Source organism: Corvus cornix, chromosome 2 (assembly GCF_000738735.6).
Source record: "Corvus cornix cornix isolate S_Up_H32 chromosome 2, ASM73873v5, whole genome shotgun sequence".
NCBI lineage: Eukaryota > Metazoa > Chordata > Aves > Passeriformes > Corvidae > Corvus > Corvus cornix.
In genome coordinates this window covers 18,371,706-18,398,970 of record NC_046333.1, presented here as the reverse complement: position 1 = coordinate 18,398,970, position 27,265 = coordinate 18,371,706, and the positions used below count along the sequence as shown (strand labels likewise).

The following is a 27,265-nucleotide window of genomic DNA, read 5'->3' as shown; positions in this document are numbered from 1 at the left end:
CAACATGTGTTACAAATCACATAAAATCAAATCAGAACAAAGAGTATGAGAGAAATCCCACTGAGAGAAATGATTCATCAATAGCATGATTCCAAAACCAGTGAATACATATACTCCTGCACGAATATTTGCAGAAATGACTGAACAAGATCAGATGTAACAAAACATAGGTTCCTTTCCTTTCTTCCAGCTCCACATAATAGGCTGCGCAACAGGGAAGTAAAGGGTTAAATGGCTACTAACTAATGCAATTGTGGCTTAACAACATATTCAAGTCACAAAATAATATATCTCAAATGAAGTTCATTCCCTCTAAATTTCCCTTAATTACTAACAAGCCTACACAGAACAAGTTTTTCAGTCACCTTTTAGTGACAGATAAAGAAAAAAAAAACAACCACAGAAATTCAAGCTAAGTAAATTAAGATCTCAATAACCTGAAAGAAGATCTTGCGGATCTTCTCCCTTTTCAGAAACAGAGAACAAATATTCAGTGACAAAACAAAAACAATCTTTGAAATAAACTTTTTCTTTGCTTGCTTTGAAGAGTTTTATTGATCAGCATGAGAAGGAGCTTTTAGCCATTCCTCCCAAGTTCATAGTCATATGCAGTTTGCATGAATTGTATAACCAGCACTATATGAATATACAATTTAGTCCTAGGTTAAGTATATGATTTTCTATATATATAAAAACCTCTCTAGAGTCCCATTACTTCATTTCCATGCTCTCAAATACATCTGAGTCAGCTCACACTATTTCCAACAGATTGAGTTCAAGAACAGGATAGATGGAAAGGTTTCATAAGTGATCCAGGTAACATGCTCTCGGTATGTGCTTCTCCCCACATGTGTTCCCAAATATGAATTTAAGCACCCTGGCTGCAAAACAAATTGAGTATTTCTTTCTCTCTGAATTTATGAAAGGTAATAAGTCATAATAAAATATTGTAATTTTACCTAAAACAAAACTGGAATGCACTGGAAAAACACTGTATCCTGTTATTTCCCCATAGCCTCCCTTTTTTTTTGTGGTCTAAAACTCCAACTATTTAACCTTCCTGCATAAATATGATTTTCTAAATTTATTTTTACTGTTGACCTAGTCTTTCTCTTAAGTTTTTTGGTTTTTTTTTGAAAAGCACAATGATCAAAACTATACTAAAAAGGTTCTAAAGGTGGATGGATCACTGCTACACAGAAATACAGAAAAATCACCTCTCAGTTCTGCAATACTGATATTATCTATCTCCCCATAGCTCGCTTCCTTTTATTACTTCATTTAATATTCAGTTCTAAGTAAAGAGTAAAAATATGGCAAGACTAGCTCCTTATGGACATAAGCTCAGTGCATTCTCAAACTTGGGCAGAAAAAAAACTTTACTATGCTATAAGCATGTTTTCATCCATGTAACCTTATGAAAAGAAAGAAGAAACATTCCTCTTTCTCCTTCCCTTCATAGATGATTTTACAATGCCTAAGAAGGAATCTGTTTTGTTCTCTACAGCCTGTTCTTTATCTACTTCAATACATAAATCCTATGGAAGCAGTAATCAAAAAGAAAAAATCACAAAGAAAAAAAGAACTCAAAGTATTAAGAATAAATCAACCTAAAAACTGAACATAATCTAAACTTTCTATCAAATTAGGCACTTTGCACAGTGCAGCACTTCAAAAACATTAGTTCATGGATTATAGGCACCTCTAAAGTACAAATATCAACAGTGCAGAGCAGTTGATGAACAATATTAAATTATTGTAATCATCTACATTTGGGATACCAATAGCAGGGGAAGCAACTCCAGTTCTTACTCCTGGAAGGACGACAAAGTAACTATTATTTTATTAAACTACTTTGATTCTACCACACAGGTAACTGGTTGGCTGGCACAGTCCGCATCCCTGCCACAGAAGACAAGGAAAAAGAAAAGCTAACAGATTTCTTTATGAGTGAAGAATGACAATCCCAAGAAAAGGTCTGATGGCAAAATGACTTATGAAAGACTAACTTTTTCCTAAAGCAAGCAGAACTGAGAGGTGAACGTTACACACCACTTGGTTTCATGTCCGTGCAAGAGGCAGAAGAGGGATGCTGACCCAGTTCACATCTATGATGCGAAGTGAAGAAAAATATATGTATTTTTAAAATGGAAAATGTGTCAAATGACAGTGAGGAACAATTCACTTGTGGTACAACCATTTTCCCAGTGAGCTTATTACAAATCATATGACGCAGACTTTCTCCTATTACATACAAATGGTTCCTACAGGCTACTAGAGCCGGTGACATACACTGTCTATTTCTTTGTGCAGTTTATGAATCTGTTTCCCTCCACTATTGTATTAAATGTCAATGTTGCACCATGATAACATATTAGCTGTCAAGCAAAGGAAGCACAACTCATCACAGTTTGTTCAGGTCAAACACTTTACCCGGACAGTATACCTACAAACTGCCTGATTGTCCCTAAAAGGTTAACCCCTTTTGTAACAGAATATAATTTAAAAAATACACTAATTTATCAAAGCAATGAGTTGCAATACTGAACATCCAGACAGAAGTGTAGAAAACCAAGTTAGTTTTTTTGAGGACATCTGAAAGGATGGACCTACAACTAGTTCTCCTAGCAGTGTCTCTCAAGACACAACTTCTATATATTCTGTGAGGAGGTGTAAATTTATATATGGAATAGGCCCAGTCTTATTCAAGTTCTGCGTTTTCATGGAAATTCAAAGACAGACTCAATTTCTGTCAGAGGGGAAGATGAGTTTGTGGATCCAGATGATTAAGCATGCAGCCAACCCAACTTCACTTCAAACACACCCTTCTCATCTGTCTTCCAAGGAAGGCAGATTTTCAAGACAGCTGATTAATTTACAACTTTTATTCTCAGTTCCAACATGAAAAATAAACATTTTCAAGCTAGTATGAATTAATAAAATTTACCAGAAAACAATTATGCTAACCGCCACTAAGAAACCTCATCTCTGAGTAGAAAGAACCTTAACAATAGGCCTAAACTGAATTGTTAGAACCTTCCCATGCATCAGATAAAATGCACGAAGTATGTAACCAGTTCTATAATCAAAAGATAATACATCTGCATATTAGGAAGTGAAGGTTTCTTCTTTTTCCTTTGCTTTTCTTTTAATAGAGAAGAATCTATTCTTGCAAGCAAAATGTTATTAACTGCAATTAAGAGAAAGAACCAAGCCTCATACAACTTGACAGCATTACGTTCTACTAATTTCTAGTGAACAGGAATAGTATCTATATTAGAAACCCTAGAGAGCTTTCATATAGCTTAATCAACGACATCCTATTATAACAACATTTCTAGTATCATTACACAAATTACACTGAACACTGATACAACTGATACTTTTTCTCTTATGTCTCTGCCAGACAATTAATACTTCTCTACACTTTAATGGTATATGAATATTGTGGTGGTATACACACAATATTCTGTTTTCCTGAGAGGTAAGCAAATGAATCAACATTTAAAATAAACAACAACATGAAAGATTTTGAACCTACCTTCTTTTTCTGGGTTCTGTTCCTGCCTCCCAACCAATCATCCATCTGCTCCTCAATCTCTTCAATTGAAGCTCCATGATCATAAGACGGTACATACACCCTTGACTCCAGAGCTGTGTATACAGGGAATTCTGATTTTGGTTTCTTGACTTTAGGCTTCTTCTCTTCTATACAAAAGTAAAAAGGAAGAAAAAGTAATGTTACTAGTACTGCAGGGATGTGTGATTCAGAAGCTGGTTTAGCTCCTCAGCTCTCATCCCTATCTTAAAATTTCCACTGAGGAAGTAGCTTCAATTTCTTTGTTAAAAAGAGAACCAGAGCTTTGCATAATAATTTTATTTTTATTAAAAGTAAATAGTAATGCACCCACTTAGCACATCTTCCATCTGAACTACGCCTGAAAGGGCCAGAGGAGTTAGGTCTAGTTACTGCTACACCACTTGGCAAAGAAGATTAGTGCAGGTGAAAGCACAGGAGCTGTTAAAAGATTTTGAAAGTCTGGCCAGCTTCAGAGAAATTGGCAAAGGTAGAAAGGTGAATTTTAGACAATTCTGTATTACTGTATGGTCAGCTATGCTAAGTAGAAGCTCCTGAGTCAACAGATGGCTTCTCTATTCCCACATTTCTCCAACCACAAATAGCTCTTTTCTAGCACTTACACATTTAGGAAGATTTAGATGTTGGATCTCATTTCTCACACTGATCACTGTTTTCTACTCTCTCTGCCCTCAAAATGATATTAAATGGGAGCAGCAAACTCATGGGAGAGGAAGGAATGACCACAAAAAACTAAACCCCAGCACGTAAAAATGCATCCACTATATAAGATAATCTCTAAAGTAAGATTTAAAATGGACAACTGACAGAACTTTAGGAAAGACAAGAAGATGAGCAACAGAAAGAAGCTTGAACACTCAGAAAGCATCCAGAAACCTCATGTGTGCCCAGTAGTACTCTTCTGTTTTTTCCTCTTGTTTTCAAAATATGCTGTATTCACAGTAAATAAAAGCTCCTAAAGTGAAAGAGGTGATCTAACATCCACTGCAACCAAGAGGGAAGTTCTACTCTTGACTCCACCTTTCCACTCTCCACTGCATGTCTTTGGGCTCCTCTCTCTTCTATTGTGTTTCTACAATCATCCAATCACTCAGCAAATTACTTCAATTTACTAAGTTAGTAGAAAATTACTCTTAATACCCAAACAAATAGGAAACAATCCAAGTCATTTAAAGGTAGTGGGCAAGGAAAAGAAGAACCATGCTTGTCTGATCAGCTTGTCTGCCTTTGCAACCATGCCCTAATACTTCAGAGGAGAAAAATCTGTTTTTCATGGAAACCTTTAAAAAAATTACTAAAGAGGACAGAGGACTGTTCCCTACAGACTCTCACACAGGATTTCTTTCCCTAAAAGTATATGTGCAGAAACAGCACAGTGAAAAAGCTCTGCAGATTTGACAAACTCCTAGGAACTGAATATTTTAAGAAAACAATAAAGGGAGAGAGAACTGTTTCAAGCCCAAATGAACAGAAAATTCATACAAATCTTGAAAGTTAACAGAAAGACTAATGATCTTCTAAACTTTCCACTGTTCAGAGTTTCACTGTACATTGTTCAGAGACCTGTTTTTGTAAAGAATCTTTAACTTTACCTGTCAAATTTTAATAAATGAAATATTAAGTTAAATCTTTATTTGGAATTTTTTAGCATTCTTCTATAGGGATGTGTAGAAAACATAATGAAATGACAGATACTCCTCAAAATTAAATGAAAATCCAAAAGTGTTAATACCAGCATTTGTCTCACTGTGCAGATGTTAGTAAAGACAACACAGGTACAAATTTTTTTTGCCTATTTCAAAAGGTAAATTTTATCAAATCACATATATCAAGTATTATCTCATTTTACTCCAAAACTGCCATATATAACAGCTTCTGGAATCATTTAAGATTTGTACGGATAAGTAACAATGGCTTTACCAGCTCTTTACCACAAACGTGTACTGGCAAAAATATTCTAGGAAGTTAACTTCAATGACAATTTTCACCACTGCATTTCAATCCCCCAAAATAATCAAGCACACTTGTTCACATGGAATTACTCACAGTGGAGACACCCCAAGACAGGTGGCTTTTCCTGTATCTTGCACCCTATCAGCTACTGCTTACTAATTTTCCCTCTCAAAATATGCAAATAGTTAAAGCCTGAATACTTCTAACCAACATTTAAAAATGAAGAGCATAGCCTGATATAGGTCATCCAGGCTCTCGCTGAAGTTTTGGAAGTAATTCTGTAACTATTTCCAGAGGACACTGTGCTCCACTTTAAAATGAGGTATCAAAGAGAGTATCTAGGCTTTCTTCAGGCAGTTAAGTGACAGAGGAAGACCTAACATAGATAAGACACCCTGCTGTTTGCTGACTATCAAAGGAACAAGAAATCCCACCTCGAGAAGATGGCTGTACAACCTCAAACAAGCACTCAACCAGAATTAAAAAAACCTTATCTCTACTGTCTCCCGTGCATATACAAAAAGATGAAGGAGTTCAGCATATCTCTTAATACCTTACTTAATACAATGGCTGTCATATTGAATTTAAAAAAAATAAATAGAATTGAAGTCACAGCACCTTTGACATAGGGCTCCCAATAACCCATCAAGAACAGTTTCATCTCAGAATTTTCAAAGCCACTTTTTAGAACAAGAAAGCACATAAAAGCAGTTTAATGGTAACATCTTTAAGGATTTTAGACAGAGGAAGTTAAGAAGTTATGTTTAGCGGTATGAAGCCTCAACTTAAGGCAGCCAAGCACTGGTGCTCTTTCAGGTGAATATGGAAAAAGCAAAACAGATACTACTTCGCCCAAACAATAGAAGTCCACAGGACATACCCAGGAAGAAAACCTCCCTCTTCTGTGTTATCTTTTCACTATCAGCAATTCAATTGGCAGCCTAAAAGACACTTCCGACCTCACTGGGCACTTTGCCCTGAAGAGAATATGGATCAGGTTTTCCAAATAGTAGATGATGCCTAGACACCTGAATCTTGTATCTGCTAAGGCTTGACAGACAGCCAGGAAGTTGGTGCAACTGCCCACCACCACGACCTAAAGTAAGGATGCGTTTGATCATGCTGACAGTAGTGACAACTGCAGCCGTGATTCAGAGTTTTGAAATACAAGTGTTCCCTTAATATTCAGTGTCATTTTCTAAAGGTGCTGGTTTTAGGCCATCCACTGTAACAGAACAGGCTTTTAAAAGACATTTTTCTCCTCCAGTCTCAAATATTGTTTTAGTATTGTTACACACAAACCTAACTAAAATGCAGGAAAAACATAAAAAATTTTAGGTAGAAAAGATTTCCTAGGTTCCTCTCAGTTCTGTGACAGCATGCTCAGTGTCCGCCGGAGACCCAGCCAGACCACTGTGCCCTGTGTGGGCACCAATATCTATATATTCACTATAATCAGAGTTACTGGCACTTGTACAACTAAACACAAGGGAGAGAAAACAATCTTGGTAAAAACAGAGCCTGACTTCAACAGGGTAAATGAAAAGCTTACTCTCATTACTATTTTCTGGGAACATTATGTACTTTAATTGCCAAATTATAGTGCAGTAACGTTTTTAGTTTATTAACTAGAATTTTAAAAATAGGCAACAGCAGCAAGTAAATGGAATCCAAGATCATAAGCACAATGGAAATTGTTTGGTATCTGCCATTCCAATGTAAACTGATCAGTGTTTTACAAGATTCGTAACTTTTAGAGAGTTCTAGTCCTTTTTAGCAGAAGGAATTTTATCATTTGCTCAATTCATACTGCAAAAAATACTAATTTTCTATGAGTATTTTCCACCTTTAGAACTAACAAGTTCTTCACCAAAAGAATAAAATCAACTGTGTATTTAACAACAGTTAAAAACAGAGATATGCAGCTATGTTCCCTCTGTATGAACAGCATATAAACACACCTATCACTGGAATGCCCAGACTTTAACAGGTAACAATTAGCTAACTCTCCTAAAGTACAGAATTTTATGTTTCTAAAGGCCTCCAATCCTATTCTTCTACTGGCTATACATTTTACTAGTTTATGGTGCCATGATCTGGGTTTTGAAGTCTGATTAATTACTTGCACATAATCAGATACTTTGATCTTCCTCGTTAGTTCTTCCACCTTGCTACCACATTAATTTTATCATCAGCAGAATTAATAGTATCTGGCTAGTGGTTATTTCCTTTAAGATACATCAGCTGTCAGATAAGGAATCAGCTAGACTTTTTGGATCAAGTGCCATGTAATAAAACAGCGATGCTTTTTCCGTAAAAAGTATCAGAGGTCCTGTATTTTAAAGTTTTCAGAAAAAATTATATTGATTTTACATGTTAGCTGATGTAAACATAAAGAACTCAGAGAATTTTTACACAGAAAAAAGCAACTGCTTCATAGAGGAAGAAATAAAACCAAAACTAAGCACTGAACTTCTGCAAAGAAATTACAACACATCAAGTAGTAGCTACCTCTCTCTGCAAAGGCTTCTAAGCTTTACGCATGAACAAGAATTAACAGAAAATACAGTCATAAAAAGACAGTGATATCTTGAAAAATCAAAGGGACAAACTGCCTCATATCTCATGCATTAGTAAGCAAGAAATACAACCACACAAAAAGGTAGACAGCAAACATCTTTTTGGCAAATTAGTAAGATACTGCACTGAGGTCTCTTTTTTCAACACATTTCACTTACCTATGTAACTATGAAAGACAACCAAAGCATTTACAGCATTCAAATTTGTTGAAAACGTGACAAAAGAAAAATTCACTTACACATACAGTAACACAGTCAGACAGAGCACAAAGAACCCAGAATTCCAGAAAAAAAAAATTGTACTAAGGTTTTGACAGTCTATTGAAAAAATGGAGCAAATTATGCTCAATATCAATGCAAATATAGGGCAAACACACACACGCTTTTAAAAAGTGCACATTTCTATACTCAAAATAAAGTCAATGGGACTATATGACTACATCAAGAATTAGAGACAGATATATACATCTGCTATACTGGGACGTACAAGCTAGTTTATTTTTGAGCAAACTGACTAAACACATGCCCAGGGATGAATGCATCCTCAGCTACAAAAAATTTCTCACAAGATGTAGCTTTTTATGACTTTCATCTTTTTTTCTGAGTATCTACCCTTCCCAAAACTTCCAATTCCCCCAAAATACAAAAGGGTTAGAAACAAGGCTCCAATATTTGAGAGCTAATTTGCCTTCCAACAAACATATAATGAAGCATGCACGCCTCTCTCAAATGAGCCTCATGCACTGTATGTTTGCGGAATATTTTCCATAAAGTCTGAAGCAAGTTTTGTGGGAAGAGGTATCATACAAGCCTAGTTGAAACAACTGGGAAAAATACACAAGCTTGAAAGTTCAAAATCCTTTCAGCAGGCCTGCCAAAACAATCAGTGAAATGGATGATACATAGTTTGCCATAATTAGGCTTCAGAGGTAACAATTAAGTGATCAGAACATTCACACCCACACCAACCAAAAAAGCATGCATTGCATAAATTAATTTTCTCTGAACCTGCCTGTCAGCAAATCATTACTGAGCAGCCATGTCAACACTGCATTTTGGCAGGGATTAATACTAAACAAAATTACCCAATATATTTATCAATTATTTGGAAGTAAAAGGAAAGTCACCTTCAGTATAGTGCTAGATTCCATCAATTTGGCCCAAATGGCTCACAGTGAAGAGGAAAGCACAGGAAGAAGTAGGAACATGGAGTGGCTGGTATCAAATCAAATCAAAAGCATTTTTGAAAATTACACAGTTAAAGGCCTTATGCCATATCTGCACTTAGGAGGGACTTTGGGCAAGGAACCTTTGATATCAGGGCTTGCAGTTATGGTGGACAAGCAATCTGAAACGAGCTATCAGAGCAATGGGAACTAATGTGATTCTGTAATAACCACAGAAGAAACATGCTTTTATAATCAAAAGATGACAAACTTTAGAACTCTATACACAAACCCAGGGCACAATACTTCTAGCTACATTGCAAAACTAAATCGAATACAGAAGATCCACAGAAATTAAGGGCTCAAGAAAGGCTTTATATTAAGAAAACCTTAAGATAAATAGAATTTTTTTAGGCACAGACATGCTAATAATGAACAACTGAAAGCTACACCTGGGGAAATCCATACTGAAATTAGGATGTAACTATATAAGAGTAAAATTAATTATCAGAACAAACCATGAAGAACAGAAGGCATCTCAAGGTTTACTGATCAATGTCAGTAATGTATCTTGAGTAACAAGGAAGCGCAAAGCTAAAGTGTACCACTGGTACAAGTCAAACAAGACAAGTCAGGAGAATCAGTATTTTTCACCGATTTTCACCTGTAAGAGTCTGAAATAAACCCATTACACTAAATGACCTAATGATGTCTCCTATCCCTAGGTTTCACGAAACAATATAAAAAGCTACCCAAGCAGCATGCTGTGTTCCAAGCTGTCAGGAAAGGGTGACCAACCAAGCCTAACCAAACCTGATCAAACGTATTAAAGGTTTCACTACAGCTCTGGATATTTGGTGGCAGATACTTGGGTAAGAGTGCTAAAAGATCCTATAGAGAGACATAAATACCACATCATAAAGTCCAACACAGAAAGGCAGCTCATCAAGCAGCCATAGGGCTCATAACTTCATACTTCAGTTAAAGCCTGAATGATGGGGGTAAAGAAAAAGCAGAAAAACCCACATACTATTCAACATGGTTTATAACTAGAAACAAAACAGTTTCTTGCCATAGATTGTTCCACATGCCTTGTACATCATGGCGAGAATTCTGAATTTACAATGCAAATATATTTTGTAACTGGGATGCCAGTGAAGAGCTCACCTGCAATACTTAGCAGGCACCATTTTCTAAAAAAGGCATATTTTAAAAATGAATTTAAGTCTTCATACTGAATGTCAGGGAAAACAAGCTAAGAAGAATGGAAAGTAAGAACTGCCAAGGCTAAGTATAGGGAAAGAAAAACAGATGTGTTTCCCCCCAAAATGGACATCACTGAAAGAAGTACTCTATGCCAAAAAGAGCTTGAGAAGTGCTGGAATTTGTCCTGATAACTACTCAAACCTTGATATTTAAATTTGAAAACTGAGTCATCTGTCCTGATTGTATGCCTATGTCATCTTAGTTTAAGAATGCCTATTCAGTGCAGCTAATACCTACTGTACTTTCCATCTCGTGACTACGAAGAACAGGGCTATCCATTGTGAAAGAACCATTCCCTGATGCAGGGATCACACACATGTGACACAACAGAAGGTGAAGTTGGAATGAAGTTTATTAATTAAAGCACTTCCGTTTAAAAATAAAATTTTGTGTTCTGACATCTACATGTGGAAAATGCATCAGAAGACGTAATGCAAAACCATTTCTACTTTTGTCCCTAAAATACACAGCTGTCTGTAATTCCATACAAAACCGTATTTCCTAGAAACGTAAGACTGTATTGTAAGTTGTTCTATTTTTGTAGGTAAAGTCGCTATATTTTATTAAGGTAGTAATCACAGTTTTGAATTAATTGAGAAGTGATAAGAAACACTGCAAAAGTGCCAGAAAAATAAATCAAAACTGTATAATATTGACTTACCAAGAAATTATTTTTTCACACTCCTTCCCAAAAATAGAACTTTAATGACATCTCAATACTGTCCTCTCTTTCCTATTTAGCAAATTATATTTTCCTCCTCCAGTACCCTACTCCTGTTTTAGTTCAAGCTGCCTACAAAATACTGCACAGTTGCAGCAGGAGAGCACACAGACAAGGGGGCAAACTAGCAATTAGGGCATGAAAAAACAAGCACTGTAAAACAGCTATTGCTAATCAGCATGAGATATGTTTACTCAATTAAATAGATGGAACCTTTATTAAGACCTTGCATCCCAGGGATGGTGTCTAAAATTAAGAAGAATGGGGGCAAACAAAATGCACATTTGGTGATTTACAACCTTTCTACACTAATTGTGAAGTGACAACGCAGAGCAACATAATGAAATAAGCAAATTTAGCAGATGCTTTGCATGCAAGCTTCAGGAAAAAATGATACAATTTTTTTTGCCTACAGTAACATGGATGCATCTCTTCTCTTGTTCCTCTCTTGGGAGTCTTATTTATTAAAAAAAAGGTAACTGACAGCTCATTCTGCTGCCCAGCTACAGCACTGCTATGGCTGACCAAATAATTCCATGCCAAATATCACTCTGCTAATTACAGGTGTTGATTCTCAATCCTCCTTGCTCCCTGCCAGCAAGCCTACAAGGGGAGGGCAGGCGACTGGTGAGGACTGGCCCCTGCTCACACAAGTGACACTGGGTCACCTGGCAGACATGGGAGTCGTGCTGTGGTGCACCCAGCAGTGTGACAGGGGATATGGTGGTGCTTCTGTGGGAGGTCAGGGGTGACCTGGAAGGCCAAACTCGCCAAACTTGTGCCTCTCAGGGGTGGGCACTACTAATGGAAGTAACAAAAAAAAAAAAGTGACTCTCACAACACACCTGGCAGCAGGGAAATACTGAAAAGTTTACACGTGGCCTTTCAATGACACACAGGAATGTGCACACTATGATTTTAATGACTTTATACTTTCATTTGCACTTCAGTTTTCAAAAACTAGTCCTTCTAAAACAGTAGTTCACAGATTTCAATGAGGAATGCATGCCAGCTATTTTGAAAAATAGCAATACATTACTATCTGACAATTTAACAAGTTTTTAATAACCCAAGTCAAGACCCTTTTCAAGGGCCCATTTTGTGGTAGGTATCTCAAACATAATGGCAGGCCTTCCTAACAAGCATTAAATGCACCATTGTGCTAGATTTGGCCTGGGTCCATGATGCTCACTGAGGTGCTGAATGTTATCTATTTTCCTAAAATAGATTCAGTTACAGATAAGTTGGGAATTATTGCTGGAACTGTATCTCTTCACAGATTTTACAAAATTAAGCTACTTTGTAAATATAAATAATGCAGCTGTATTTTAAATACCTAAAGGCTTATGCATATTCCAAGCTAGTAAATTATCACAAAGCACTCAATGCACTTGTCAGAATAAAGGAACTTAAAAGCATGCACTTAAGTACAGTAAATAAAGCAAGCATGCACATACAAACATGGACAAAAAACTGTTAAAACTGTCTTCAGAAGAGGGTAGGTTTAATCATTGTCAAAAGCAAATAACTGAAAGAAGAAAAGGAAAAGTCACCTATAATTATTCTGAATACTTTATTAGAGGAAATATTAATTGCCTTCTCTGGTCTTTTTTAAGAGTATAAACACTTTAAAGCATTTATTTCAACAATAGCATGAATCCATCTCTGAAGTCTGCATCCATGCTTTTGGAAATTCAAATTATTGTCACTTGCTATCACAAAAATCAACTCAATATGCACAAAAGAATTATTAAACACACTATTAAAAAAAATATTTACAAACACCAAGAATACAAAAATGCTCAAAAACCCAAGAGGACACTTCTGAAAATGTATAGTACATTTGAGATCTTCCCCTCCCGTAAGGCAACATTTCTAGCAAGGTATGTTCTTCTTGCTACAACGTAACTGACCACCTGAGTTCTATGTTTCTATAGGAACAAACCAGCAGCCTACTGCAAAATTAGCCACAAAATTAAAATCTTATTTAAATTTAACAGCAGTAGAGAAATATATAAAGCATGTAATTTAGGAGATTATAAAAATGTTTGCTCATATACATCCAGTGTAGAAGGTATATCATATTACATCTTTGTTTATTAAGACAGTGGTAAAAACTCACTCTGAAGTGTTTCAAGTTCAGCCTTAGCCAGGGCATCTTCTTTCGCCTTCATTTTTGTTTCTTTATATTCTACATATAATTGTCTGGCATCCTTTAAGAAAATGTTGCAACGGCATTAGCATCCTTATACAAACAAGTAATTGCAATGGCTCTGATTTAAGTTCTCACTTAACCTCACCAAAAAAAAAAAATTAAGATGTATTCGTTTCCTGGAGTTACAGCAATTTTCAGTCTAAAATACAGAATTTGTGTAATAAAGGTTCAAATGTCATACCGTTGATATTATAGACTGTGATGCTCATTGACAGCCTGAAAAGCAAAATGGTTAGAGAAACCACCTACAGCTTTGCAGAGACCATGTACCACTTTGCTGAAATCAGCAATCTGGAAGTTCAGGAGAGAAAAGTTTTCAATTAGTGTAGTGTGTGCAGGGACAAACAAAGGCAATTGCTAGGCAGCAATCACCTTAATGTGAACCCATTAACGTAACACTAACTGTATTTTCCAAAGTGTTCCCCCCCTTTTTTTTAACCAACTTCTACACTGCTATTAAAGTGTTGAAAATAATACAGTTCTTTTTTTTTCAAGGATTAGATTTTAATTTGAAGTCTATAAAGCAAATGTACACATAAAACTAGAAGTCCTGTCACACATATGCCACACCTTTCCAAAATCTGATGAATGAGTAATTACAGATTTCTGTTGAAAGCTTTCCAATACGAACAACCAGACTGCTGAAAGTAAGAACTATGGAGAATTTTCTTACTCTCACCAGTTTAAGAGATTTCTATACTCATTCAAAAACAAGGACTCTATAATAGAAATGCTGAAATAGAGAAACTGTTATTTATCTTTATCAAGCATGCAGAATGTCTACTGTACTATATAAAAATTAGTTACAGTATTAGATAGACCTAATCTCAGTTCTTTTTACCCAAAAATACTTTTTGGTGTGATTACACTAACAGTTCCACTTTTTACAGATAAAGGTTGATTTAAATTTGAATGTAGAATGTACTGTAAAATGCTAGTAAATATTTTTTATAATTTTAACTATATTTGAACAAAACCTGGTATCATCAACATGAAATAAGACACCTTAAGAAATCTTGAAAAGAAAAATCTGCACTAACAAGTCATTATCACTGCCTCTAATGGTAGAAATCATCCCATTCTTCCTGCAAAGATACAACAGTTGTTCTTCATGTTACACCTGCATCTACCCTTTCAAAGATACTTGAGGGAGGTAGGAAAACACGTGACAGGAATTGTGACCAAGCTCTGAGCAGAGCTTTGTAATGGGTTGGAGCCATTTCATAGATACAAGTCACCACACTTGAAGAAGAACTCTGACAAAATCCCAAAAAAGATCAGTAAAGTTCTACCTCCTTCCAAAACACCTCTTTTTACTCTCTATTTATGTTTTTTTTTTTTACACTGGGTACAGGAAATGGAAAGTTATAATTTTTGCCAGTTTTATGTAGGAAAGCTCTGCACACAAAAGTAATTTTAAAGGGTTTACATAACTTTTTGCTTCTGGAACATAACAGAAGAGAGCATCTTACACGCTAACAGCATTAGGATTGGGGAAAAGGGGATTTTTTTAGTAGAGTTGTGGCTAAAAAAAAAGTGTAGTTAGAGGAGGACTAGCATTAACAGCAGATATGTAGGCCTTGAGGAGACATATTTGAATGACAAAATTAGGATTAGCACTGGTTCACTTTTTGGTTTACCTGAAATAAGAATTCCCTACCACACTGGAAACTTTCCTTATACTCTTGAGGTTTGGCCTACTTGCAAAATTAAGAAACAGACACCACCATAAATGCAATAGTACATTTCTGCTGTGAGTTTGAGACATTTGGGTTGTGTGGCATACACAGGACTCAGACTTAGGGATAGCCAAAAAACGCTTTTGTTTAAGGCTATGATTCCAAAATGCCTACAATTAACTGGCATTTAAATTTAACCCATTTGACACTGAAAGCCAATATATGATGCTAAATTCTGGTGTAAAATCCATTATTGCTTGTGGGATCTCCAGACAGCAGGCACTAGGGGGTAACTGTCAATCTCTCCAGCACGTCAATCACAGAACAATTGGAAATGTGGCTCAGATGAAAATGAGACACAATAGCTGAACAACAAAGAAAACTAGTCAGAAGCACGTAAATGAAATTTGGTAGTATTGTTGCTTTATAGATATAGAATGGATTATCACTACAAATGGAGTAATATGCAGGTAACAAAAGCAACATCAGTCTTTTATCTTATCAGTAAGATTATTATGGCTAGTACCATAATAACAAAAAAAGGGGAGACTGCACATTTTGAAGCACACACAAATGTATACGTATAAAGAAAAGCAAAGGAAAAAACCAACAAAAAGCTCCATTCAAAATGGATTTTGAAGATTTGAAAATCAAATCCTTCCCACAAAAGCATAAGAATGGCTCTACAGGTTGTAAAGAAAAATAAAAAGGCATACCTCAGTAAAGACTTAAATCAGAGACACAAATTTTATGGGTATTAGACCTTACAGGTCAAAATGAAAAAACACTGGAAAACCATTTAACATAGGAAGTTCTTTGAAGAAAACTTCTGCCTTAATGTAAATAAGCCTCTTTAAATTTATTCTTCATTAGCTTTCAATCAGTCTAAACAGGAGTATCTGTTTTCAAGAATATTCAGTTTTGGTAGTTTTAAGTATTTCAAAATAGATTTATGTTCAGATTTTTTACTTTTCCGAAGTGATAAATTTAAGCAGCCATTTTGTCTTAATACAAGTATTTTAGTGCCCTAAAGACACTGACAATATAGATACAGTCTCTTTCAAGCTGATGCTCCTTCTCCAAGATTCAACATTTTATACTTAATGTACACTTCACCTTCAAGAGATAATAAACATAAGAAAAAGCAATATCTTTGTACGTCTGGGGTGGGAAGATACAGAGAAAAGAGACAAAAATACAAAGTTTGGAATGGTTCTAACTAAAACTCCACCTTACCGAGTCAGAAATATTATGTTCTCATTTGCAGGAGTTTAAGACGTTTTCAAAAAGAACATGAGCACAAATACATTATTTCTTCTCACCATCAAAGCAGTATAACATGTAATTAGTTAAGCATAAAGAAGAGGGCTGATATATGCTGGTTTAGTATGCTATAAATTCAAATATATACTTTCCAAAAAGGAACAGAATGAAAGAAGAATGTATTGGAAATGCAAAATTCTGCAATTAGTATTTCTAAATTATATTTAAACAGCCATATATGGGAAGATCCTGTGATTACCCTCATATTTAATCACAAATAAGAATGACGAATACTGAACACTTCTTGAAAATATAGTTTCTTTCTTTATATCAGTATCGTCTCAATAAATTGAGATTGCCAAGACAAAGCTGAGCCTGAGTTATGCAGAAATACAGAAAATCCTGTTACTGAACTTTCAAGGTTTTTTTTCCTTTGTTTGTTTTGGGGTTTGGGATCTTGGTTGGGGTTTTAGGTGGTTTTTTGTCTGTTGCTTTTAAATCAAGAGATACAGCATTTATTCAAACTGTATTAATTCTAGAAGAAAAAACTTCCATTCTGAGTAAGACTCAGTCACTTTGGCTTCTCCTTGACTTTTGGGGATGGTGACGAGGCTTTGTTGGTTTGTTTGCTTTGTGGTTTTGGGGTTTTCATTGTTTGGGTATTTTCCCCTTCAGTAAGTATTAAATCCTCCTGGCTTTCTGGTCTACCTCAAAAAAAATGGAGATTAGGAGAAAGAAAGCAAACGACTTGAAACAACTTGTTGTATGAGAATCTTCCTTTCAGATTTTATGATAGAAACAGCTTCACATTTTAGTTCTTTGGGCACAGGACTGGTACAAACAAGATTCACAGTTAACTGAAAACTTTCTCAAAGGCATACTTAAAATCAGTAGATTTAAATAATTTTCTTTGGACTAATTTTTATTACATCAAAAAATAAATACTTGTATGGAGCTATTGAACCAATTTTTTATCTTTTTGAGCACAGTATTATTGTATATAATTTACATTAAAAAGAGAGAAAAAAAGAGTTAAATTAAATTTACTCCACCAACCAACCTTCAATTTGCAATTTCTATGCAATAAAAATTCCAGCCATTACACCACAGCAAAAATACTCTTTGGATGGGTTTCTGACCTAGTGATATCAATATATTATAGTAAGAAATAATGTTTAAAAAGAGCTGAACATTATGATTTATACTTCTCTTTGGCATTTTTACCTCATTGCCTGAAGGCAATCTAGTAAATAAATAGGAATTACATTACTTCCTCCTTTATAATCAGAAAATCATGCTTTGCCTGTAGAATAATCCCAGGTGTGGGAAGGTTCTTCAGCTGTGTACAGCCTGTGGGCAGTTGTGGTGTGGTTCCCAAGCCTCCCTGCACCATGTGACCAGCAGCTGGCTGTGCCATTGCAGTCTCTGCTGGGAATTCCATGTGCCCAGTGGTGAGACAAAGGCAGCCAGAAGGGGAAACAGAGGTCAGTGCTGCAAGGCCTCTCTGGGACCTATTTCACACCCCATACCACAGCAGACCAGTAGCATTAGTTGAGAGCCAGTATTGCCTCGTACAAACAAGCTACTCGCACTTGTGTGGTAGGACATGTAGACTTACAGGAAGTGATAGAAAGAAACTGCCACAGCACAGCAGGCAATTAGAAGCAAATTTCTTTACTGTCTTACATTTACTTAAAACTTTTAGTATTTTTTCAGCACATTTTTCCTTCAGAGCCTGTTAGACACAAGTTATTTTTGCTCACTTGCATACACTCAGAGTACTTGTTTTACCATCCGCTCTCCTCTGACCTGCTTCTAAGCTTCTAATTGACCTCAGGGTCAAGAGCTTCATCCTTACTTTGGTTCTCCCAACAGCTGCGAAATAGCAAGAAACAGAGCAAATGGGCAATCACTCGTGCCACACATCCTACAATTGCTTGCTCCCCACAAATTATACCAACATTGGTGCTGTACAGTAAATTGGAACATGTCAAAACCCTGTAAAGCTGAGAAATACAGAGATATTTAACCTTACTGACATGAATAAATCCCTTTAAAAAAAAAATCTTTTTAAAGGCATATGTGATTAAATGCAATCAATTTTGTTTTAATCTCACACAATTTTATATAAAGTCACATGTGAAGACAGAAACAACTCACAAATACATTCGCTGACCTAATCAAATCTTGCTTAGAAGCTAACTTGCCAAAGGAGATGCCCTGCTGGCAAAGCCTCTTGAGTTTAATGACACACTGCCAATCCGTTTAAGGCCAAAGCTGAACCATCTCTAAACAGGTGTTGAATTGTGATCATGGATTAAAAGAAAACCTGAGGAAAAACTGCCAAGAAATTAAACACCTCTGGGTCACTAGTTTGAATCTATTCCAGACTACTAAATCAGCTACAGTAATTACCATCTGGTAGTCTACATAAAAATAAATTACTGGCTTTTTTGTTTTAATTCACTTTGTGCTGCACAAAGGTCTTTACAAACACAAGTTTCAATTGTAATTGAAAGCTTTGTTGGTAATCTCACTAAGTTACACCCAGCGCAACCACGTATTGAGCTCAAACTGCCTTCTCATTACTGGTGAGCCACCAGTCTCCCAACAGCTCACTGTGAGGGTGTGTGCACTACACCTACAAGATTACAGATACAAGAAGGAAACTTTATTTTATTAACAAGAAACCATTTCTGTCCAAAACAAACAGAACTGCTTTCTGCTCTACTACCCTCAGGACAACAGCAGGCTCATAATTCAGTCAGTGTAAAAATAAAGACATTCACTGCTAAACTTCACCACATCAGTGTGGAGGGAAAGTTGACAGGACCACTAAGAAACACACCTATCTTCTGTTTTCTGAAGGAAATATTTTGCAAAGAATAATTAAAACCATTTTTTTAAAAGACCACTTTTCTTAAGTTATATGTCCGGACATCAAAAAAACCAAACAACCCTCTAGTCAGCTGGTTTTGGAATAAACTGCAATTTACTTATGGCAATTCTCCCACAAAACATAAGTACACTTAACACAACTGTCTGTTCTGTCCTGAATTTACAGTTTGAACTGAAATTCTTGCACACTACACATAGTTAGTTTATTTCATTCTAAGAAGAAATTTCAGATCTAATAATTTGGATTTTAATTTTAATTGAGTTTTCGGGGGTTCTTTTTCTCCCTCCCCTTTTTTTTAATATGTTGCCTTTTTCCAGGTCATTCTCATGAAAGCATTAACTAAAATGATCTTAGAAACACTTTTCATTCTTTTTCTATTTTTTTCTTAGCCTACATTACAAGAATTAAACTTGGTAATAGCCAATGTAATTTACACTCCACTTAACATTTCTTTCACAGCACTGATATTTGATTTATGATACACATTTTATGTATTTTTCTCCCTTTGCTTCTTCAAACAAACTTAAAAATGCTGTTTTCACCCCTAAATTTAACTAAACTCAATGTGTGGATATAAAAACCTATGTAGTTTCTCTCAAAATACAACTGTAAACAGTTTAAAAAGCCTGCTCATTTTCTTAGTTTCTCTCATCCTCCTCTCACACATTTTTCTTCCAGTTTCTTGACATAAAATGCAGGCTACAATAAAATGGCATAGGCCATCACAAGGGCATGCAAACAAAGCATTTTTCTTCAGTGAAGGCCCACCTTAATTATTTTAAGTGCCTCCTTCTGAAATCTGACATTTTGAAAGAGGAAGGGAAGTAGGAGAAAGACACTCAATTGGATAAATGAGAGCCAGGCATGAGCAGAAGCTCAGCAACCTGAATCCTCAGACACAGCTGTTGCAAGTAGAATACTCACACTAACTAACAGGGATAGAGATGGATGCTAGTTAAAAAGAACTCAGTACAAGAATGGATAAGAAGTTTCACTTGTAGCTGTTGTTTTGCTGTTATGTTTGATATGTTTTGGGGCTTTTTAATGAAGTCTCCTCTGAGGAAGAACTTGCATCTGTTGCAGGCAGGTGCTTCTGTTTCATTAGTTTGAGGAAACAGTTCAGCTGTTCTACTGGCAGGGCTTTGAAAAACTCAATGGCAGAGCAACATTCAGTTAAAAGTATTGCTAACTCTTCCCCTTTCCTGTCCCAAACACTGTTCATTTAAATAAGGATGCATTTTTAGAAGTTCGTCTACAATTGGATAAGTTGCAGCTGAATGACAGATTTTGAAAACAATTTGTTGGCTCTTAAATGACTGGAGAAATCATTTAGATTAAAACAATAAACAGCTAAAATCTGTAGCATGCATCCTGATGTTAACTACTTGCAATACCACAAGTAACACCACTCAGTATCTGTAGGATCCTTTTTCTTATGCCTTAGTGATTTTACTTATATTAAAAGCTTTAAGTACCCTGAAGTCTTAAGCCCGTGTATTACTGAAGAGAAAAGCACTTAGATTTAAAACAGGATCTCTGTACCAGGGTATAATCTGTATTACAAGTACAGATAACTTTTTGCTCTGTGTTGTTCATTAAGGCAGATCTTGCCAAAGTGTTAAATATACATCATAATCAAAAAGAGCCCAGAGGTCTCTCTGTCCAAGTAGCTACAACATACCAGGTATCTTTTCAACTGTCATTTCAGAACACAGCTCCAACATGAGGTCACTGCTGCTCTTATGCTCTTCAGAAGAGGTGATACTTCTTTAAGTATTGTTAACTAATAAATAATAATAAGCTACAATAATTTATTTTAGTTGCCTGGAATCCTGAATAGTTTTAACATTGAAGATTATTTATGCTTTATTCCATTTTAACTCACATAACTAGCGGGTCGTGTCAACAACAAAACAAACCCTGCAGTTAAGCAGTAGTGTCATTTACGTATGGGCCAATTTGCTCTAGAAACCCTATCTCTTTCCCTCCTCTTTGCTTCAAAGCTTTCCTGCTCTGAATTCCTCTACAACATGCTTCCCCTGCCACCAAAGCCCTGCTTGATGGTCTCCAGTTCTCCAGGAGTTACTGGACAGCTTTTTTTCCAGTACTATTAACTTAAAGGAATAGGAATCCAAACCAGGGCTAAGTTCTACAGAGCACGAAACATCACTTTTGTTGTACGTTTTTTCTGCCAATTCTGACGGGCATAGGAGCTGCTTTTTGAACAGCAAACCTGAAACCTGTTATACTGACATAACACTACCTTAATATCATAAAAATTGTAAGAAGCCCATAAGAAGTTCTAATTTTAAATTATTCAGTAATCTTACTATATTGTGTGATTTTTTAAATTTTACACTTAAAGCAAAAAGGAAAGTACTATTATTAAGAATAAAGTTTCAAAAATGCAGCAACAGAGTTTGCTGACCTTAATTATTTTCTGTCTCACTCACCTCGACGAGGAATGAATACTAAAGCTTAATTTGGACACAGCAGTTGATTAATCACAATCAATTTGCTTTACAAATTTGCAAAAAGAAAGGTTTTTTTAATAAAACAGCCCCAAAGTTCTGATGAAATTTTTAAAAGAGAAAGAGATATTAACTTTTGCATCTGTTTATAGGAAAAGTTAAAGGCTATAAAAATGGATGCTGAAAAACAAGACATTATTGCATTTATAACTTTTACAAGGGTTTTGCTAAGAGAGTAGGAATTATAACTATAGTTTTCTTCTAGCCTGAACACAGGCAAAACCCAAACATTGATGCCATTTCTACTACTTATACTTTAAAATTAATGCTCAATATTTCCGTAAACCAAAGTAAAATTCACTTTCCATTCCCTGATCCTTATTACCAGTGACAAAGGTATTAAAAACAATACAGTGTGTTCAAGAAAAATGAAAAGAAAGAGCAGGTGATATTAAAAAAATTCTGGAACTGATCTGACAATACTTCCATTGGTTGAATACCAACTAAATTTTTACAGTTTATAGTATTAGATTAAAACGTAACTATGAGCAAGTCTGCCACATTGATGTGGCATTGATTTATAAACTACAACCATACCTTCGTTATTTTACCGTAGCAATTTCAGGTATCAATCAAATTAATCATTAGCCAGTGAATTAAAGAAAGAAACTCCATCATAAAAGGTAATTTCACTGTTACCCCAAATTTAAATGGCATATTAAAATTTGCTTTGGAAGTTCAGGATTTGCTGATTTGAGACCAAAGTACTTTTGTTAACGTCACTTAGAAAACATTGCTATTCCTAATCACATGAATATATATCATCCCCCTCCCATCATTTATTCTTGTAGTTTTGCCTAACAGAAACTGCTTCCCTAGCACAATAAGATTAATATGCACTTAAAATACATTCATATTTCCATGAACTTATCATATCAAATTTGCTTCCGAAAAGGAATTTTTATTTATATATATACACATGCTATGTGTTTGAGCCAAAAAATTATTTAAGAACAAGTGCTACACATCTGATTATGCATAATAACACCATCAAGAAAAATTAAGTAACACATTTTAACATCACTACTGTTACCTGGAATAACTGAGGTAAAGCTTTCACTGTGAGACAGAACCATATTCCCAGCTTGCATGGAAGTAAGTCATGCCACTGTGGTTTGTCCAGTACTCTGCAGTCAAATAAAATTGTAGGTTTTTCATTATTGCCACACAATTTCAAAGCCAGAACTTTCCCATTATCCTTTAAGATGATTAGCACTTGTCAACTCCCATAAAAATGTCTAACTACATAATAATAAAATACATTTTAAACATTTAATTCAAAATATGTAACAGCTAACTTCTAATCACTGCTGTATTTTGATCTCCTAAAAGGACTTTCCCTCAAGAAAATAAATTCATAAGCCACATAATCACTTCAGTTTAAATAAAAAAAAAACAAAACAAAAAACCACTCAAGCCTCAACCAAGTGTTCACAAGTGCTGACAACCAGATATGAAGACTGTAGCATAAACAAAACAATACATAAAAATTAATGTCATTTGCAGTTCACTAGGGCATTACTCACTGATGTCATCAGGAAAGACGACAGGCAGAATGGTCTCTGATCTCCATCCCTCATTGATCCAGTTCATGCCCCTGTTGTGTGAACTATTTAAACCCTTTATTTCTTTCTATGAATCAATAGAAGAAATAGTGGTATCTTTCGGAGTGTCCTGAAAGTCACTATTTCCCTATGTGTTCCTTGACAAACAATGTGTTAGAAGCCTTTACCAACACGCTCATTTTTAAGTTAATCAGATAAAAAGCATTTAATCATACAAGCATTAAAACCCCATAAAAACTCCTTGCTTGGTATAGTAATAAATTAAAGCTCAAATAAATTGAAATTTGTTAACTCTAATCAACGGCAAAAACCCTTAAAGACTGAAAAAGTTCTAAAATCTTCTAAATCAACTTGTAGAAATAATATGCTTTTATAAGACAGATGCTTTTAATTCAGTCCTAATCTTTCAATGATCACTGATCTACTGAATAAACACCACGTGTTTATTTACAAATCCAAACCTGAAAACACATCTACACTGGCACACTTTGTATCAGCAATGGCTGTTATTACAAATACAGTTATTTTTCTCATAGAGTATTTCAAAGATGAAAAAGAAAATGAGAGAACTAAATCAGTAGCTGACAGAATGTTTTAAAATGTGGAAAACAAGAAAGTTCTTTCCCACCTTTCATTTTTGTCTAGAGCAGTAAGTTTGGCTTCATCTGTACTCCTGCCGCCTGTTTTTTTCTTCTTCTCCCTCTTTTTTCTGCTAAGCAGTTCATCCTTGATGTAGAAAGAACTACGGTTACAGGTTATCATTAGCATGTAAACCACAAATGTTACTGGGACTCTTCTGTGAAGGGTAAACAGTAGAGTAGCATTTATGCAAATGTATCTGGGGTCCTACATGATTAAGTAAAATGATCTATCTTAACAATAACTGTTGCCATGGTATCCAGTCTTTAAACACACATGAAGTCCAGTTCTGTCACTCATGTGTATCTCCATAGCAATCAAAGTTTTCTAAGAGGAGAAAGCATTCAACGTGCCTCCTTTCTCATTCATCAACTTCAATAATGCAGTGGAAAATAAAAAAAAAAGTAAATAGATGCTAATGCATGAATATTTTTCAAGTTATGCTTAGTTTTTTTCTTAGTCTACTAACTGCAATAGACTTACATGATAAAAAATAAAATTATCAAAAAATAATGTGATTTATACTGCTTACCAATTCCCACCCTGTTAAGGGAAGCCCAATACAAAAAAGCATTTAGCTTAGAAAAAAGGTGAAGCAAGTATGACTTTCAAACAAATAAAACCTGATTATTTTTAAACCATAGATATGACTACAGTAGCATATGATTCTTCATCAACAAATGATAGAAGATTTTTTATTTCTTTTCTTCCTTCCAGCTAAAAACCTAGGACCAGCTTTGGAATTTATTACCAATTCTAGAAAAATTAAATAGTTTTTGATTACTATTTCTGAGATGCTGAATATCTCATTCTGTAATTATCATTTTAAATATAATCATTTTAAAATATGAAAAATCCAAATTCAAACCAGGGGAAGTGGTAGAGTTCTCTGTAATATGCAAACTTCTGCAGGAAATTCAGTACTAATAATTGAAGCAAGTTTGATTTATTACCAATACTTACCAGCTGTTTTTCCAGGTAGATTGACCAAACCACAGCGTAATGACCCACTGTGAGTATAATGAACAAGAGTAATGCCAGCTCAGCATTGCTCATTTTTCTCACCCGCCTGTAGTAGAACACAGGCTGTCGCCAATCTGGTAGTCCATTGATCAGAATATCATCATACCTACAGTAGCAAATATAACAGGCTTTCATGGAGAGCTAAAAATGAAATAAGCCAAACCACACAATTATAAAACAAAAGATAATCCACAGAGTGCTTGAATAATACACACATGAAAGATCACTTAGTAATTTTTTTTTTTTAGAGAGAAATGCCTTGTTTTGTCAGCAGATAGGCTTGCTTGTGGAAATAGACTCCAGAACCAAACGCTGGGGCATTGGGGGGAAAAAAGAATTAAATTGTTCCTGCAACACTCGCCCCCCTCCCCCTCCAAGTTCATTCACTTTTAAAGTAAGAGACTTCCAGAAATGTCGATGTGTTCTAAGTGCTCAGTAATCAGTGGGCAGGTCTCCATGATCAAAGTAAATAACCCACTAACAACTAAAGAGGTAGCAAGAACATCTCCAACACTAGAAACCCTTTTCTCTTTTACAAATTTAAAGAACAAGTCCTGGGGGAAGGGGAGAAGTATCTCTGCTTTTTGTTTTTGTCCTTTAGTACCACAAAATCCATTAGGTAAAAACATGCCAGACTTATCATCTCTTCTTTTTAAGATAAGAGTTTAAGTTAGAGGCTTGAAATTGATGTCTGAAAACAAAGTTCACCAGTTTTTGATTTTCTATTTGAAACACTGTCTTCAAAATCAATCTATTTTAAAACTGTTTCATTACTAACAGTACTAATTGTACAGAAACTACTTTAAGACAATCCCTTTTCCTTCACACAAATATCTTGAAATATCTTAGTATGTCTGAGGTATTCTATTTAAGTATTTGATCAATTTAAAAATAAACCACAGACATGCAAACCAGATATTTTAAAATTAACTTTTCAGAGTAAAGTTTCAAACAAAAATCTCTACAGTAAACTCAAAAACCTGTACGTTCAAGATGCACAACCTGTTAATCTTAAATTGAACACAACTCATTACATATTCTAATCACACCATTTCCAGAATTAAATCTGCACTGAAAGGCCTAATTTGGTGCAACACATTGACCAAAATATTTTAATTAAAAATATTCTGAGTTAGTCGCAGGCCTAATTACAGGAATAGAAATAGGGCCTATATTGTCATGCAGGTCAGTAGAACTCAGTAGTAGGTTTTTCTCAAGTAAATTGACCAATCCAGGAATAATAGCGCAGCTGCTAAACTGCCAGTCTTGACATGTAAATCAATTTAAATGCAACAACTGCACTAGCTACTTTGATAGTTATTAAATTGATACCTTGGAGATGTACTAAAAAAAAAAAATTTCCACAAGCAAATTCATTTTAAGCAGAAAAAGAAGCAGTGGTTTTCAATTAAAAAATATACCCTAATATAGTGCATATCTGAAAAGCTGACTTCTGATAAAACATTTGTTAAAGTTGACACCATTATTTCTGCATAAAAGATTTAACATGCCAGGATTCTGCTGTGTTCTGAATGATACCAGAAGTAAAATTCATATTGCAAAATTCTATCTTCTATTACAGCTATGAGAATACTAAGGTTAACATCTATTATTGTCAAATTTGAACTAGTAACTTTTTTCCTTTCCCAGTAAGTCAGAACAAATTAATTACTGGTACTTTAATACAAACTCTGTTCAGAAAAAATCACTTAAGATGTTATTTTAAAATTAAAACTTCTACTTAACTTTTGTTTAAGAAATAAGTAGAGTTTTAGACTTTAAAAATAAGAAGATATTTACAAGATTTTAGTGATAATAGAAGAGAGTATTTTAGAAACAGAGTGAGTTTTAAAATAAATTAGGTTGATAACAAGGTTTTACTTTTATGTGAGATGTTCTTCCTTTGAAATCTTCAGAGAAATACATGTAGAATCTAAATTAATACTAACATACATTTATTAAGTAGTTGCCTTCTTATATACTAAGGGTTGTTAATTGATGTCCTGAAAAAGTGGCTACTGATTAAACAAACTCCATATATGCTGATGGTAACAATATAGAAATATGTAAACCAAGATTTCAAACTCACATTTGGCAACCGTGTTCTATTATAAATAATCCGTTAAGAAAAAATAAGTTAAGACAGCAGAGCCTCTTGCATTAAGTGC

The 27,265-nt window shown here is 35.0% G+C and overlaps 1 protein-coding gene across 1 annotated transcript in view; it reads right to left on the bottom strand.

Annotated features, from left to right (window-relative positions):
- Positions 1-27,265, bottom strand: part of DNAJC1 (DnaJ heat shock protein family (Hsp40) member C1) — a 108,829-nt gene that overhangs the window by 39,232 nt on the left and 42,332 nt on the right. Inside the window, 5 exon segments of the mRNA XM_039548893.1 lie at positions 3,542-3,708; positions 13,406-13,496; positions 22,904-22,997; positions 24,064-24,161; positions 25,038-25,203. Of these exon segments, the coding sequence (XP_039404827.1) occupies positions 3,542-3,708; positions 13,406-13,496; positions 22,904-22,997; positions 24,064-24,161; positions 25,038-25,203 (616 nt within the window).